This window comes from Vidua chalybeata, chromosome 6, assembly GCF_026979565.1.
Source record: "Vidua chalybeata isolate OUT-0048 chromosome 6, bVidCha1 merged haplotype, whole genome shotgun sequence".
Taxonomy (NCBI): domain Eukaryota; kingdom Metazoa; phylum Chordata; class Aves; order Passeriformes; family Viduidae; genus Vidua; species Vidua chalybeata.
Genome location: NC_071535.1, coordinates 20,363,659 through 20,381,717, shown reverse-complemented (window position 1 = coordinate 20,381,717; position 18,059 = coordinate 20,363,659). Strand labels below are relative to the sequence as shown.

The 18,059-nt window shown below is 36.2% G+C and overlaps 1 protein-coding gene across 3 annotated transcripts in view; it reads right to left on the bottom strand.

Annotated features, from left to right (window-relative positions):
* The window catches only part of CEP128 (centrosomal protein 128), a 214,644-nt gene that overhangs the window by 125,094 nt on the left and 71,491 nt on the right, over positions 1 to 18,059 (bottom strand). For all 3 annotated transcript variants that reach the window (XR_008431387.1, XR_008431386.1, XM_053945258.1), the window contains exons 20-23: positions 17,097 to 17,146; positions 14,341 to 14,364; positions 2,547 to 2,624; positions 484 to 597 (exon numbers count right to left, since the gene is read on the bottom strand). Coding sequence is in view for 1 of the 3 variants with exons in the window: in XM_053945258.1 (XP_053801233.1) it covers positions 484 to 597; positions 2,547 to 2,624; positions 14,341 to 14,364; positions 17,097 to 17,146 (266 nt within the window). In the remaining 2 variants the exon portion in view is untranslated. The remainder of the gene's footprint in view (positions 1 to 483; positions 598 to 2,546; positions 2,625 to 14,340; positions 14,365 to 17,096; positions 17,147 to 18,059) is intronic.

The window sequence follows — 18,059 nt, the reverse complement described above, 5'->3', positions numbered from 1 at the left end:
GCTTTCATTTATGTATGAAAGAGACATCATACAGAATTGTTTGCAAAGAATGGAAATATCAACTACTGAAGAATTACTACATGTAATTTATAAATTAGTCAACCTCTTTATAGGGGAAATGGGTTTCTGTATCTTTTACTTGAAAGGACAAGAGAAAATGGAACAATTAAAAAATTGCTGTAGACAGCAACTTGACAAAGCAGGTAAACACTTCAGAGTAGTAAGACACAATAAGATACCTTTCTGTGAAAGTTGAAAGGTTTTTTGGAAAGTATCCATGGCACTTACAATGAAGGCAACCTTTAAATCATTCAAATTTCATGCCATGTCAATATACCTGCCATGCCATCAGCCATGGCAGCTGTATGAAACAGAAACATTAATGCATGATTTCAGTCTGTGTTTGTACTAGGAGTTAATAAGGTAAGGTTATGTTGCTGACTGAAAGTAATTGGGACACAGAAGTGCAGTACACACACATACCTTGACTTGCCCCACTCTTTGCTTTGAATCTTCCAGCTGCTGCTGCAAAGAAGTCACTATGTCTTTATACCTCATATACCTCTCCTCAATCATCTCCCTTCGGCAATGGGACTCCTAGAAATGCATTTAAAGATTTAGATGATTTCATAATGTGAAAAGTAGCTAGAAATTCTGACTATTGTAAACACAGGTATCATCAAAGATTTTCACCACAGCAAGAACAAATTAAGTAGTAACTTTCAGAGGCCGAACTACAGGCGCCATACAAAAACATAATGTTCTGTACAGAAAAATAATGTTAAAATTCATGTAGATCAAAATGAAAATGGCCTTATGGTAAATGATTTCTTGTAACCCTTTCCAAACTTCAGCTTAAGAAAAATTCTGTAATGGCGGAAAATTAATTTCAACACGATGGAAACAAGCACTCGAAGAAAAAAAAGTTCTAGGGATATGGACAAAACAGTATTTTCAACAAGAAACCACATTGCTTTTCACTGAACTAGCTAATGATTCACTTGAATTAACAAACCTCCTAGACAACCTGAGAGGTTTATCAAAACTTACTTCCTCTTGCCTTCTCCCCTCCTATGAAAACATTGAAGGAAGAACTGGCTAGCTATTGTAGGAAAAAATCCAATATGTTATTTGCAAATAGAAACAGTAAAGAAGCTCCAAACTTCTGACATCCTTCTCAAAGGATGACATCCTTCTCAAAGCTAAGGCATAAAACTTAGCTTTCTTGAATAATAAATTATTTCTTAAACAAAACACTGTGTTGATAGGGGCTCATCTTCAGAAAACTATCTTTAAAAAATTAAGCATGATGGAGAAGGACAAAGCCTGACTGAAACCAAAGATTTTACATTCCAATCTCACAAATATTGTCTAAATTATAACTAGAGCAAACCAGAAAATTACAGTGTAATTTCACAGCAGTGTTAATTGAGAGAGGGCAAGTGTGAAGGAGATTGCACATGCCTGCTGAGAACAAAATTTTTCCTTTAGTGGAAACAGAAGGTAAACATAAACCTCTGTCAGAGCAAAAAAAGTCTTCTGGGGATACCTGGAATGTGAAATGAAAACTATACATCTCAACAATATTGTTCCTTAAAAACCCAAACATTTTAACCAGTACCTGCATTACCAAATCTGTCGATGATGACAGCAATAAAATGGTGTAGAATTATTAACTGATGACCTCGTGCAGAAACACAAAATAAACAATGCTCCAAACAAGTATGTTTTGAAGTATTTATGACAACCAAAGATTAAGAAATTTTACATATCAAATAAAATGCAAATCATTATGTATTTGTTGATCTGTGGTTTAATACTGATTTAAAATTTATATTGTGCAAGGAAGTTACAAATTCTTTTCTATTTCCATTTCATAAATGGAAAGTAACTATGGTACAGGGGTTTAGCCACTTAGCCACTGAAAATCTAATCTGAGCTTTTCACTCTTGACAGTACGTCACCACTAGTGTCAATATGTTCTACTGTGTCCAAACACATCTTGATTGGATAGTGGTGCTGCAAAAATAAGTAACAAGTATTGTCATTATGTCAAAACAAAAGTTGTAAAGATCATCTATCTTCACTCATTAAGGTAAATATTGAAACAAACAAAAAAAAACAAACAAACAAAAAAAACCCTATCAAAACAAAAAGTTGTAAAGATCATCTACCTTCACTCGTTAAGTTAAATATTGAAACAACTGGCATAATTCATTTCATTATAAAATTTTCATTTTTTAACATGTAATATCAGAATTTACCACTCCATAAAAATATTCTGAAACAGTAATTAACACATGACCTGCTATGCCCAGTTATCAATGTTTGCCTACATTATGGAGCAGTGTTAATAATTAGAACTAAATTTATAATTTCAAAAAGATCCAAATAAACATGAAAATAAATTTCAGTATTTCCAACTATATAATACATACATATGCAAGTGTAAATATCTTATTAAACAACTTATCTATACATTCATAGATATTATTAAGTAACCAAAATATCTTAGTACTGAGAGAGTCAAATGAAATCTTTCTCACTCCAGTATTTCTGCAATCTTCTAACAGGCTCAGTTTCTCAGGCACAGACTCCAGGTGGTTTAAAGCTACTCGGGTACTCTAAAGAACAGAACACAAGTTGAAACATTAAAAACGAAACCATTATTTCAGCCATCTCACACATTAAAAACCCCAGTCTTATTAGCATACTAGTTCAAGCATCCTCAGTTGGGGTGTTGCCCTAAAGCTCCATCACAACGAGCTGTGGGACTCACTGAAGCAGCCATGCCAGAGGCTCCAGCCAGCCTGCCAGACCTGCTGATGGGAGATGGAGCCCTCCAGGTCAGAGGCTGCCACGAGTGCCTGGTGCCTCTTTGTGAGGCTGGGCTGACCATCCTTTCACAGAAGCTGAGCTGTGCTTGAGGAGGTGGTCACCAGGTGAAGGAGCTACAGGAGGAAGTGAACAGGCTACATAGTGTTTGAGCAAACAAGCAAAAGAGACACTGATTATTTTCAGAGACTCACAGCCTCAATACTCTCAGGAGTCATGAACCTCCATTACAGTGGAGAAGCAGATGGACTCAGAACCCTGCAGGGTAATTAGTCAAAGGACTGTTAGCTAAGGGTCTGTTAAAAGATGAAGGCTGGAAGCAGGTCACAGCATGTACTAGGAGCAAGGTTCCTCCACCTTCTCAGAATTTGACAGGTAGGACTGGCACCCGCTACATTACATGTGAGGCTCTGGAACCAGAAGGCCAGACTACTGATGAGGAGGGTGAAGGTCTTTCTCGGATAGTGTGGCCTCCTAAAACACCCCTGTACTCTGCACCAAGACCTCTGTTAACAGGAAAATGAAGGGTAGCTGTAATAGGAAACACCCTTCTAGAGCGAATGGAGGGCCTCCTTATGCAGACTGGACCCGAGCTGCTCACAGGGAAGTCTGCTGTCTCCAGGGACTAGAATAAGAGACATTACTGATACGGGAAGAATACAGAGTCACTGTACAGCTTGTCACTGTAGGGAGAAAATTCATGGAGCCAAAACTCTACTGGAGTTGAAACTGGCCAGAAATGTGGAGGACAATAAAAAGAGTTTTTAAAAATATATTCATGGCAATAGGCAGTGTAAATAAAACCTCATCCCTTTACAAGATGAGGATGGATGGTCACTTCACAAACAGGAACAGAGACAAGGCAACGGCATTTAATGCATTCTTTGCCTCTGTCTTCAACATGGATGACTGACCAAGTCAATCACTTAAATCACAGTGCACTGAGCAGAAGGACCATGACTGTGAGAATGATCAACTCCCAGTCAACCCTGAACTTATGTGGGATTTGCTGCTTCAGTTGGATCCCTACAAATCTATGGGGCGTGAAGGGACTCATTCAAGACTTTTCAAAGAGCCAGTTGATGTCATCACAAAACCTCTCGATATTTTTTGAATGGTTTTGGGAATCTGGAGCGGTTCCAGTTTACTGGAAGCTGGCGAACCTTGTTACAGTTTTAAAGAAGGGCAAGAAAGAGGACCCCAGGAATTACTTTACTTTAGTGTCTGGTAAAGTTATGGGAAAGATTACGCAAGGAGGTGTTTACAATCACCTGAAAGACAACATCATCATTGCTCACAGCTGTCTTGATTTCATGACAGGAGAGTCCTCTTACTATCAAACCTGATTTCCTTTTATGACCCCCTTGAGTCCTGTGTGCAGTTTTGGTCACTACACTGTAAGAAATGTATTAAACTGTTAGAGAGCATCCTGAGGAGGGCAATGAAGATGGTGAAGGGCCTTGAGGGGAAGCGTGTAAGGAATGACTGAGGTCACTTGGTCTGCTCAGCCTGGAGGAGTCTGAGGGGAGACCTCATTGCAGTTACAACTTCCTCATGAGAGGAAGAGTAGGGGCAGGCACTGATCTCTTCTCTCTGGTGGAAATAGTGACAGGAACCAAGGAAATGGCCTGAAGCTGTGTCAGGGAAGGTTTAAGTTGGATATTAGAAGAAGGTTCTTCACCCAGAGGATGGTTAGGCACTGGAACAGGCTCCCCAGGGAAAGTGGTCACAGCACCAAGCCTGCCAGAATTCAAGAAGAGTTTGGACAATGCTCTTGGGCACATAGGGTGATTCTTGGGGATGGTGCTGTGCAGGACAGGAGAGGAGTAAGACTAATGATCCTTGCAGGTCCCTTCCAACTCAGTATAATTCTGTGAGTCAATGATTATTTTTTTTAAATAAAAGTATATGTACTTAGCTAAATATAGAACAATCAAATCTCCTATTTTCAGATTAGGCATATGGTATGTACTACTGAAAAATGAATTACCACTCTAGGAAGAGTCAGGGTTAGACTCAACAATAAGATTTCACATTCACACCCATCACACAAAAAATGTAGTCTGTTGCAAAGTGGAAAGAACTGAAGAAAATAAATATAATGGTTTTGGTTTTGTGTGCAGATGAAGCTGGTTGATCATGCACAAAGAACAGTCATATCCCACAGGTCAGATGCCTCTGCAGCTTCTCAAAGCTGCCCTTCTATTATTGCCAAAGAGCAAGTAAAACCAGAATTGTTCGTACTTTCTGAACAACAGTTAGTATTTCCTCCACAATTCTCAAAATCACACTTCTTTGGATAAGGTTCTGCTAGTCTGGTATCAATCTACCACTAATGGGCTTCATTAACCATATTATTACCCTGGTACTTTAAAGCAAAATCTTAAAATAAATAAAATTCATCAATCCTGAAATCAAATATTATGTTATAAAGCCTGTGCAAACCAAGTTAACTTGCTCTAACTACAATAGCTCTGTTACTAGTTCTGGAAAATCTCACTCTGACCACCAAGAAAAACAATCCATTTAGATCCCAGACTTAAGACCTGAAAAGACTAAAAGTTTCAGTCACAACAGGAGAAGAAAAATCAATGGGAGCTTCTCTGAACAGTGGCATCAACTTAAAAAAGATGGAGACTAGGAGTGAGGAGTGGAGAATCAGAAACTAACAAGGTAACTTAAATTAAGACACACCATCTGTTTAAAAGCAGTGATGTCTGCCTTGTTGCTACTTCCAAACATTCTGTTTTTAAGGTTTTAAGAAATATTCATAACAAACAAAGGTCAAATTTCATAAACAATGGGATTCATTTGCAGCTAACTTGGACTGAACTTGTAGTCAATATTCAGTACCAATAAACTAAATTAGATAGAGGATATGAGACTCATTCTTCTGTTTCTGCAATTATATATATGCAAAGATATTATGTATATAGATATATTTCTCTATCTATCTATTTACCCACCCTGTTTTAATACAGATGACCTGTGATCTGTTCTCATAAAATTGAACTCAGGCCCTAGGTGTAAGCCTGTGCCTTAAGCCATTCATTTTTCAATTCCTTCTCTAATTTCAATGCCAAGACCTCATGTCAACACTGCCAGTAAATGGATTTAAGGAAGATGTTAATCATCTGTTCTTACAAAGTGTCTCCTAAATATATCCCCTCTATTTCATGCACTTTTTGTAGTGGAAAAAAAAATTATCTGTTTCTCTGCTAGTCCTTATTAGTTACATTATTAAATATAATCCTGAAAGCAGAAGATCAGCCTTTGGGTTAGATGCATATTCAGTCCTTGGTTTTTTGGTTTTGTTGAAAATCGTGTGGATAAAGAATGGTAGAGGCTACTTGGATTTCTGAAAGGTGTTTTAGACTCCTAAAGTTTAAACCTAACTTCACATTCAAAATGATGGGCTCTAAGGTAACTGTTGCTGCTCAGGATGCAGATCATGGGGTAGTGATGCATAGTATCAGGAATCTGCTAATGCAGTGCTCAGTATCAATCAGAAAAGTAAAATGAACACTCAATATAATAAGGAAAGGATAAAAGAGCAAGAGAACATAACTGCCCCAGATTATTAATCCAATTGCATCTTGACTGCTGAGTGCAGATGTGGATCCTTATTTCAAAAGGGAAATAGGGAAAGGTCAGAGAAATTGAACAAGAATTTTCAAAGCCATGGAGTGCTATTTCCGAACACAAAAGAACAGGACTCTTCAGCCAGGAAGGAAGATGCCTGAGAGGATTAATTACCAATTGGCATAAAATCAGAAGTCACATAAAGATAGAACATTTTATATGACTTTAAGCAGAAAACTGGGTAACTTCATGAATGAGAAAGACCATAGAATGGTTCCAAATTCACAGAAACTACATCTAAGTCTGGAAGTTTTTGAGCCTTGAGCAGCTGGAATCAGAAAGAATGAATGGGAAACAAAATACATGTCAGTCCTGTTCATACAGTCTTCCCTAAGCATTTTACTTTGGCCATTGTTGCAATGTCAATAGCTGGGCTAGGGTGACCTTTGGTCTTGACCAGAATGGTTCTTTTTATATTGTAAAATTCTCACAGTCTTCTGAGCAGTCTGAGGGACTTGAATAGGATAATTCACACACTAACATTTTCAGGGACAGAAATGTGTGTCTTTCCCATAAAACAAATGAAAAGAATGGTAGTGATGTGCAAATAAAAACAGAAAAACAGCAAAGTTTGTTGTTAGGGGAGGTTCAATAAGGAAGGTGGCAATGAAGAAATACATTGAAGAATGGGAGGGAAAGATGATGAAAGCGCTTTTAACTGGTCCATAGAACTGGTCTGGTAATTAATGAAAATTACAGCAACCTCCTCAAGAAGGTTCAAATGCCATAGTTGTTTCATTAATGACTACACTCTATTCTATTAAAAAGATAGATTTAGCCACACAGATAAAATGTGGAAAAGGATGTTAGAAGCATCTGATATAGAGGCGAATTAAGTACTGTTAAATTTTTTCCCAGAAATCAGAAAGCTGTATGCCATAATGCATAAAAACAATCCTAAAGACAGCAATCACATCTGTCTGCTTATGTATAACAAGCAACAGCAGGTACTGACCCAGTGCACTGATAGTACTGATAAGAGGAAAAAACACCCATTGTACTGTCTGAGGCAGTATTAATGGCATTTTACTTAACAGCAGTGCTCTTTGATAGACTGAGTGCTACTAATCTTTCTGGTTTTAAAATAAAGACTATTTACTTTTAAAAGGGGCGTTCTATGTTTTCACAGAGAATGACAAAACAAATTACTTGTTTTCCATGACTTCATACAAACACTTTGATGTTTAAACTGCATGTGAACAGTTAATCCTCCTATACTGATGGGTTCTTGGTAATAGATGGTTTCACACTGTCTCAAGGGAGAGACCTAAATCAAAATCAGATACATTTTATTTTTAGTCTCAAAGCTGCAATGCTAAATGCAAATAAATCAAAGCAGGTTTGTATATAGTACTCCTGAGGTTTGCCTTTATAGTCAATATATTGAAAACACATAAGCATAAACCAGAAACCAAACTTCATTGACTTTCAAGTACAGTACTCCTTTCTTTTCTGAGGTAGGTAAAAACAAATGGCTATCTGTATTGCACAGATTTTTTATTTTTAATGAGAGTTGATTTAAGTACAAGTTAGCTAATCCCCAAAGAATAACCATAAAAAGATTAAATGCAATGCCATTTTAGCTGGCTTCAATGCATGTCAGCAGGCAGTTACAATTCAAATAAAAACACAGTGTTAGAGGTGACCTAAAATGACTTATTTTTTAAATGACCCTGGTGTATTGAATACCTAAATAGCAAGAATAGGATGCACCCAGCACGTTTAAAAGTATTCTTTGCTTTCTTTGTTAAGATCTGTAAAACTATGCACTATCAGCTTCAATCTCCAGCTCTCCACTGATAAATCATATACTTTTCTTTTAAGGAGGTGGTTCTGCTTGAGAGGCCTGAGGTGCTCTGCTGACTTTTATATGCCAGGCAAACTCCACGATAGCTGGGACATTCTGTGAATAGTACATCATATGCAGAGAGGGAACTTTCAAAGAAAAAAAAAATGTATTTTATATCTTTATATTCCACATATATCATGACTCCAATTATACCACTGTTTTGATGATTTCAGCACATCAAGAAGTCAAATTACTTATACAAAGGTAGGCAACACATATAACTTTATAAAATTACAATTTCAATGTTCAATTGGCTTTTTTTTCTGTATTACATTGTTTCATGAGTTTTGACAAGTAAGATTTTTTTAAGCAAAAACTACACTAATGAAAAACAAATGATCTTTGCTAACAAAGCATTGCCAATGTCAAACTACTTCAACATTTAATTTAGATTCCAGATGTTTTTGCATGGGGTGGACCACATTTTAACTAAAGGAACTTCATGGATGCTTCCTTTCCTGTTTGCAATGACATAGACTGTCTTTTCTGTCATTCAGGAGCACATGACATCCCTGTGCTAACTAGGGGAATGTTTACATAGGAAAATATTAGGAAAGTATTTTATGAATTTGCAGTTGTTTGATGCATACTAGCAGCTGCAAACATGGAGAAAACTCTTGTCTTTTGGCAAGCTAGCTTTCTGTGAATCATCACTCAGGGCTCCAAGTACTCTGGGGGTCCATAGGAGTAGTTTTTGAGAATCTATTCTTTATCATTTACTAAGATTTTTATCAGAGACATCCAGATATAATTCCTAGAAACTAAAAGAAATATAATACAGAAGCAGAGTGTGTAAAGTAATGCAGTGTTAATGGGAACACATTCTCAAAAGGTGTAACAACTTCCTTGATGCTCATCTTTAACATTATGAAGTACTGCAGGCTAAAAATCTTTACATGTAATTTATGCTAAAGTTTTGTATGCTAACAGTATTTCATCAAGCCTTACAGAAAGCATTGCAAAAATTCAATTAACACAGTCTTCATGGGAAAGAAGAAAGTTTTTTCAGGTGAGAAAAATTAAAATACAAAAAGAAGTGATTTAAACAAGGATTCACAGCAAATCAGTGTCAGAGTAGGAAAAGAATTAGGAGTTTTCCTTATGGATTTCCCAATTTTAATAAAAAGCTTCACAATAATGAAAGAAAAAAAGCCTGTGGTGTCATCAACAGGTGTAACTGATGCCTGTGCTCCTACGGCTATAACTAGATCAAATATAAAACATTTAAATCTAAAATGAAGAGCTTAGCAGCACATTAGAAACATCTAGTCAATAGTCTGCTGTCAAACAAAATTTAACTTATTTTGTGATATACAAACCAAAACAAGAAAAATAACGCACAGATCTGTCTTATCAAGTTACATTCTGTGGAAGAACTCAGATACATATTCCACAGATGAAAGGCCAACATAACTCATATAAGAAGCAGCTGAGGCAGTTAGGGTTGTTTATCATGGAGAAAAGGAGACTCAGGGGGGACCTTATCACTCTCTACAACTGACTGAAAGGAGGCTGTAGCCAGGTGGGGCTTGGTCTCTTTCCCCAGGCAAGTGACAGGACAAGAAGAAATGGTCTCAAGCTGCTCAAGCTGCTGTTCAAGTTGGACATTAGGAAGAATTTCTTCACTGAAAGGGCATTAGAATGGACTGCCCAGGGAGGGGGTGGAGCCACCATCCCTGGAAGTGTTCAAGAAACGACTGGATGTGGCACTTGGTGCTATAGTTTAGTTGACAAGGAGGTATTCAGTCAAAGGCTGGACATGATGGTTTTGGAGGTCTTTTCCAATCTCAGTGATTCTATGATTCTCTGATTTCTCATGAGGATCCTGTGGAAGGAACTAATAGGATCTCTCTTTAAAATTACATTTACATGCATATACTTACTATGTTAAAAAAATGGAGAACTCTGTATACTACTACTCTTAGTTCAACTGAAACAAATAACTTCAGATAACTTAAGTCTTTTGCAAGAAGGACAATTTCTCAGATTTTTATTTTCTCTAATTAAAAACTGAAGGATTTTGGTTTACTACATTTTGGCAAAAATGTTCAATATTTGCAACATGTGGAACACATTTTCATAATATTGAAAGGAGCTTAGATAGAGCATGTAGGGGTTCCACTAGGAGCATTGCCAGCAAGTCAAGTGAGGTGATCCCTCTCCTCTAGCCAGCCCATATTTGGAGTGGGTCCTGTTCAGGGTTCTCCTGTACAAAAGAGACATATAAGAGCCAGTCCAGCAAAGGACAACAAATTTTTAAGGGACTGGAGCATCTCTCCTGTGAGGAAAAGCAGAGGAAGCTGGGATTGTTTAGTGTGGAGAGAAAAAAAAGGCTCTGGTCTCATCACTGTGCACAAGGATGTGAAGGAAAGGTGTAAAGAAGAGGGAGCCAGGCTCTTTTCAGTGCTGCCCAGTGATAAGCAGTGGGCACAAATTGAAACACAGGACGTTCCATCTGAACACAGGAAATGCTTTTCACCCTGAGGGCTAGAAATCTAGAGGTGATTGCATTAGGAAAAAACCTGAAAGAACAAGTGAAACACCAAATAGTAGGGGCAGAGTATTGACAAGTAGCTGGGTATTAAACAAGAGCAATAAATACGTAGGGTGAGAAGATAACATCAAGGAAGAAGGGAAGAGAAAGCTGAGCATTAGGAGAAAAGAAACAGCAGGCTGCCAGCAGCCTCAGGAGGCAGAAGTTACTTGGTGGTAATGAGCAGAGGAAAGGCTCTGGGAAGCCCAGCAAAGGGAAGTGACACACTGGCTCGCCGATGAAAGGAAAGGAAAGGGCGAGGCAGGCAGGACAGAGGATCTCAAACTGCTCCTGGTCATTTTTATAAGATCAAAGAATGGCTGTATTCTGGGATGACCAGAAAGCCTTTGATGTAATGGTAGTTTTGGCAAGACACTACAGAATCAAAGCAAGAGGAAAAGACAGTATTAACCCTTCGATTCAGTATTTCCTCAACATTCATACAAGCAAAGTATGAAAATCATTAAATAATTCAAGAGCTAACAGCAAGACTTATTTATTGATGGAAGGCACACTGAGAGAGAGACAGAGAGGGAGAACAAGCTCATAAGAATGGATGGTGTCAGGCAGTCACATAATCTCTCTACAAAATGCATTTGGTATTGTTATCCTTCCAATTCTTCTTTTAAATTGGATGATAAACCATAAAATTGATGCAAATTTGAGCCTGCTGCTACAGGAGAATAATCTAATAGCTTTTACATTGCTGAATGGATGCAGACAGAAATTTGTTTTACTGGTATTCAAAACCTTACTTTCTTGAACATAAAAATGCATTACAACAAAATGTATAAATGTTCATACTGAACCGAAAATTCATATTAAATAACAATTTTGCTGAATACTTACAGCATTACTGGCATTAACCTAGATGTATGAACATTGTAACAAAAAACTGAACTGTGTCCAGAAAAATCTGATCCAAATATTCTAAGAAAGTGGTAACCTCATTCTGGGTTCTGTACTGAAAGCAACAAGCTATTTTATTGATCAAAGGATATAGAATGCATATGTTCACTGGAATAACTTCAGGATGTGGTTGATTTCAAATTAAATTTTGCAGTCTTCTATGTCAGAGTAGTACTAGTAAGGCAGAGGAACATGACTTGCAGTTTATGCTCACAAAGAACAGTATATACTTAATAGAAACCCACTAAAATCCCAAGCACAGCATAGTAGCAGTGTGCACCTACAAAATGCATCCTGGCATCTTTATGAGAAATAAATACACTTTCCATTGTAGCCTCATCTGAGAATACAATGCAGATTTTTTTCCCAAAAAATCATACATCTTTCCCTATAAATAATACAGAGCCAAATCTTATATGTAACAACTAAAGTATACTCAAGAATAAAAGAACCCATTTAAATGAAAGATGAATCATATTCATTCTCTCAAAATGTCAGATTAAATAATTGATTACTAAAGTAATTAGGATATTTACTTGTTAATAGCTATGAAATAATTAAATTCACTTTAATTAACAGCATTAAACCAAATGAAAAAGCCAAACAAAACACAATCTTTAGATACTCAAAACCTCAGTTTTGCCTATACTTGTTACTCCTCTGGCACTTCCCAAGATTTGAAGGATTATTCCAGAAAACATCTAGGTTCTTCAGCTCCTTTTATATCCACTAGTGAGTCTGTCTAACAAACCTTGTTCTTCCTTACCTTTCAGCTTCTGCTCCTGACCTGCACAACTTGCTGGAGCAAGAAGTGGTGTACCTATCTATTGAATCATACAGCAGAATTTATCTGTTTGAAAAAAAAGAACCAAAATATCCAAAAGCTTCTTCTAAATGGGTACTATTTGGTCTCAGGCTCCTTAAGGGAGTGATCAGATCATGTGTAATATCTTGAAGGAGGTTCATAATAACAGCACTTTGCTCTGGAAAACCAGGGACATCCTGGTTTGCAGCAACTCACAAAATCACTGAGTTAGATTAAGCAACGCCTGGAAGGTTAATTCACCCAGAGCTCTGAATGGAATCTGAAAGGTTCATGTTGCATTTCTTTCCCAACTTTTTTTTTATTATCTAAGTTGGCAAGTTCATCTCATGGCCACTACAACAATTTTACTGGCAAGCAACAAGAGTTTGAAATGAGTGGATTGTAGAGAAAGGGAGAACAGTGGAATAGTATGATAAATAGGTCATCCTTTTCTTCTACACGAACAATAACTTACAAATCTTCCTTTCTAAAGTCAGAGACATTGGAAGTACAAAGAGGAGAAAAGCTCCAGAAAAAACAGAAAGAAACATTTGTCACAAAATACAGACTGAATTTGCATGACATTGGGGTATTTGCAAGCAACTGTCCTCTGACTGCATCAAAATAGCTCTGGGAGCAGAAAGGACAAGGAATTTGCAGGCAGTTTAACTCATGGTTTGTGAGAAATGGATGTCAATGGATACATGCCTGACTGGTTGTCATGTAAGGAAACCATGAATAAGAGAAGGTCCTGAACAGAACTAATGTCCTGTCAACATCTGACACAGCACCATGTGAAGTGCCAGGACACTGAATGTCAGCATCAGCTTCCTGCTTCCACAAGGCAGGTGTTGCAGCACAGCAAAGGGCCTTTCATGACTGAATGAAAGATTTTTTTTTAACAGATTGAATACATTTAAAATATATTTTTGAAATCAGAAACTGTTTTCAGAGATGCAGAGACTATCAGAAAGAATAAAGTAAAAATGTGCACAAATGCATTTTAGAAGTTTATACTTGCAGCATTGATATTGTCTCAGTAGTGGTTTCTTTAGATGAAATTTTCTGGATTTCTCAAGAAAAGGAACTGTGGGTTTGATACCTACAATTTGTGATATCTTATTAGACATTCCTACATGAAGGGAAAGAAGAATGGTTCCAAATTCATAGGGCAAGCTGAAGCTCACTCCAGCTATTCCACCTGACAGACATACTACCTTGGGATATCAGGAAAACACATTCACAGCATGTACAGGCATAAAGTTTTGTTCTTCCAACTTAATGCCATATTAAATTATATTAATTAGTGGTTAAAATTATATTCCTTTACTCTTTTAGTTGCAGTGTGGATATAGGCAGATGAACTGATTCTGTCCCTGACCAAACAAGTAAGCACACAGAGTAGTCACTGAAATAATTAGATCACATGGACCTCAACCATTAGAAGTGTTAGAAAAATAACACCTTTTGTATGGATAAAATCTACAACATTTCTCTTCTCAGGGATGGGATGAGGACTGAACCGTATAGAAAAATGACAGCACTGAAAGACACTGTATTTCATATAATGAGTACACAAGTACTGTAGTAAAAATCTACATGAAAAGCTGCAGTGCAAAATTATCACATCTTCTCTTAAAAGTAAAATGACAGTTAAAAACCCAGAACTGCAGCCTTTTAAAAATATATAAATAATATTTTCATAATTTAGACAGATTATCAGCAATGTAATTGAGATTGGTTTGGAAATTAATTTAAGAAACTTACCATTTCTAAGGCCATAATACGTTCCTAAAAGCAAAATACAAGATGCCATTAGAGAGCAAAGAATATAAACACAGTCTAAGTCAAAGAATTATGAACAGGATTCATTTGGGGGTTTGGTGGTCTCAAACATATAGATTGTGTAAAAACCTCATTGAGTAGGAACTTTTGTACTTCACTGGATCTTTATCATTCTATCCCACTTAGAAATTAGCCCCAAAAATAAGAAACCATCCAGAAATAAGGTGAGAAAGGATTTTACAAAAATTACTCCACAATATATTTTTTAATTAGTGCATTAGGTTTTCAATATTGCTGATTTTACTCTTACATATCCCAAAGAATGATTACTTTTTTTTTATCATCTCTGACTGTAAATCTAGCATGATTTGGAATTCATTGTCATCTTATCCTCAGGCTCTTTTAGGCATTTCCTTAGAAAACTAAAAAGTAAATTCTATATCATTATTTTTTCATCCAGAAATAGCTCTGAATAAAGTTTTATTAATAACAGGATGACATTAGTCAAACAAATAAAACAAACTTGTGTCAGTTTTAATCCAGCACAAAACACAGAGAGCCCAGAATTAGTTAATTTACTGTATATATTTCAACGTTCTTTTCCCTTTGTGAAGTATTCTTAAGAAAAATATGAAGTTAGTAAAATTAAGATAGTGTACTCTGGTACTATATCCTAACTAGGTATGGTGTTTAAGTAATTTGACAAAACATATATTTAAGTGTTTAGGTGAGTCCACATTTAGAGTATGTGACCATTAAGACATTACACGAAATCTTACTTTCTTCAAATTTACTCAATTTTTTCTCAGGCAAGGTAGTGTATCACCTGCCAAAGTCTTTCTTCTTCCTTAAAAGCAGGTCTGAGATACAGATTATTTCCATACATCAGAACAAATTTATGACAAAAATATTATACTGAAAACTCAGAAATTTTTATTCTGTGATGTTTGTTCCTCCACAAAATTGCAATGGCAAACACTCATATTTATTTAAAGATTCTGCAACAAAGCACATACTCATTAGCATAAAAAAGATTGTATTTACAGAGCTCATAACTTTTTGGTGATAATGAACTGCAATTCAAATATTTTTTTTCATTTAAAGAGAACTACTTTGCAAAAAAGGTCTTAGAGTGAGTGAGGATGGTTCCAGTGATAGAATAAAGAGTGTTTTCAAAATGACTCATGTGTTAAATAAAGTGCATGACACAGTTGCCAAATTCTAAAAATATAATAAACTCTTACAATCTTAGCAGATAATTTTCTGGGCCTGCATCTACTGTATTAGGAAATTTACCATGGATAATTTATACACTACTGGACTGTGAAAGCATGGATATCTGAAGGGAGAAAAAACTGCTGTCAAGCATTTGAATATGAAAGAACAGCAGCCAGAGCACTACAATTCACACATTTAACCAGAAGTGCCAGCTAGAGAAAGGAATACAGCAATTTAATCAGGAACATGACAGTCAGGCAGGCACATACAGCCATGCAAGACACTACTATGATGCAACTTCCTGCAGTCTAAAATTACTCCTCATTCAATCAGAGGTAATATCATTAGAACAATTTGTCAACCATGAAGCTTCACATGAAAGCAGATGTGGAATTGCTTCACATGAAAGGAGATCTTTTTACATTGATGTAACTAGATATGCACCTGTGTAAACTGCTTACGCAGACAAGCTCTCAGCCTTGTTGAACTTGAGCTGCCAGAAAGCCAGGCCAAGATTTTTGTTTGAACAGGAAACAGCTGGATTGGTGTGTTGTGCAACTTTTGGGTCTTGCAACTTGTCTCTTCTTACTGGATCAAACTGTTTGTACACTAACTTCTTTGATACCTCTAGCATTCAAAATGCCTTCTATTTATTATATGAGAAGGGAAGGCTTATATTCAAACAAACTCCTGAGTCAAAACTCAGGTCAATACATAATGTCATTTTCCTTATGAGCCTTATCTTCATCAATTCCCTCACAAATGTCCTGCTTTCAGTACACTTACAGAATGCTGACTCACTGATACTCTTCATATTACTTGTAAAGTTTTTTTAATATTCATATTGGTATTGTTTGTAGCAATTTGTTGTTTAAAATTTCTTTTTCTCTTTCCGTATTCTGAAGAATATACACATTACCCTCCCTCTTAGCCTCTCAATTCAGACATTCCAGTCTGTTTTTGCTTTCTTAGCCATTTCAAATTGAAAGGAATATGTTTTCTTTGACTGCAATGCTTAAATAGTATTCCAAAGGTGAGCTTAGGGTAAATCTGACTTCTTAAGTATGAATTTAAAGTGCTTAGCACAAACAACTTTACAACTTTATTTAAAGTGCTTAGCACAAACAACTTTAAAATTGTATGTCACTAGATGACATACAATAAGGATTTATAATATTGTATCAGGTCCTAGCAAATACTGACTGGTCCATTCTTCCTCAGAAAGATGACCATGAACATTTAGTGCTTCAGCGGCTTTAAATACTTACTTGGAATACTTTACTTTCAGTTTTATTCAGTTTTACAAAAGAAAGTAACACAGCCCAGAGAATTTAACTCAAACAGTGAAAAAACCCAGCAGTGAGTATTACTAGGTATTGGGTCTTTATTTGTCTGCATGTATTTCCAAATCTGAATTTAAGCTATAAGGCAGTTCAGAAAATCATAATGCTGTAATACAATATGGTAGTTTTAAGAAATTTAACAAAATATGTAGCTAGTTAATTGAGCAGAAAATATACCTGGAGAGCTCCCATTTCTTCCTCTCTTCTGTGTGTCTTTTCTAGTAGCTCTGCAAAATGAAAAACTGAACTTGTAAATTCAACTTCCTGTCTCATGGCCTGATAGAAAAAGTACTGTGTAAAAGAGTCATCGAGTTTTTTATCTTACAGATTTCACAATATCCCTTTTCAGCTGATTAAATAATAGATGAAATGTGTCAGTGATATGATTGTTTCCAAGCATGGGCTGTTGAGGTGACTAAAAAACAGCCTCAAGAACACAGAATGACAGTTTGACTGGGGGGAAAAGAGCTTTAGGATTCACAGATAAACTTTTCTATACTGAAATAAATCTTCTGCTGCATTTTTAGAATTGAATGAAAAATATCAAAGAGATTCTGTCTAAAAATCAAGTAAAACTTTGACTGTCAAAGCAATGCAATTATATATGAAAAGTTACTGTGGAATACTGCAGACTATTTTGACTGACAATAATTACCTCCTCTCACTAAAATGGAACAATTTTGCTAAGGAAAATAATTCACTGTGACAAAATATTAGAAAAGTTTCTTACAGTCTTTACAAGATAAAAACCTAGTATCTTGTATTGTCATGTGTGACAATTATAGACACTGGCACATATATGCACAAACGTAACACTTCACATTAGAAATTAATTTTGTTGGAATTCTGTGGCTTATGTCATGAGTTGCTTTTCCCTTTCACTTAATTCACATAGTTTTATGATTAAAATCATGTTTTTGATAAATTGTAACATATTTAGAATTCTGGGACCTTAAAGTAATAACCTCATAAAGAGCAGGGAAAACAAAAAAACATGCTGCAGGCTTATGGCCATTTCAACTATCAGAAGTTCACTCAAGAGTTTTGCATGAGAAGAGCATTGCTTTATCTAAGCCAGACAGAGACTGACTTCGAATTCAGATATGCTCCAGTTTGCTAGCAATTAGGAGGGTTATGAGA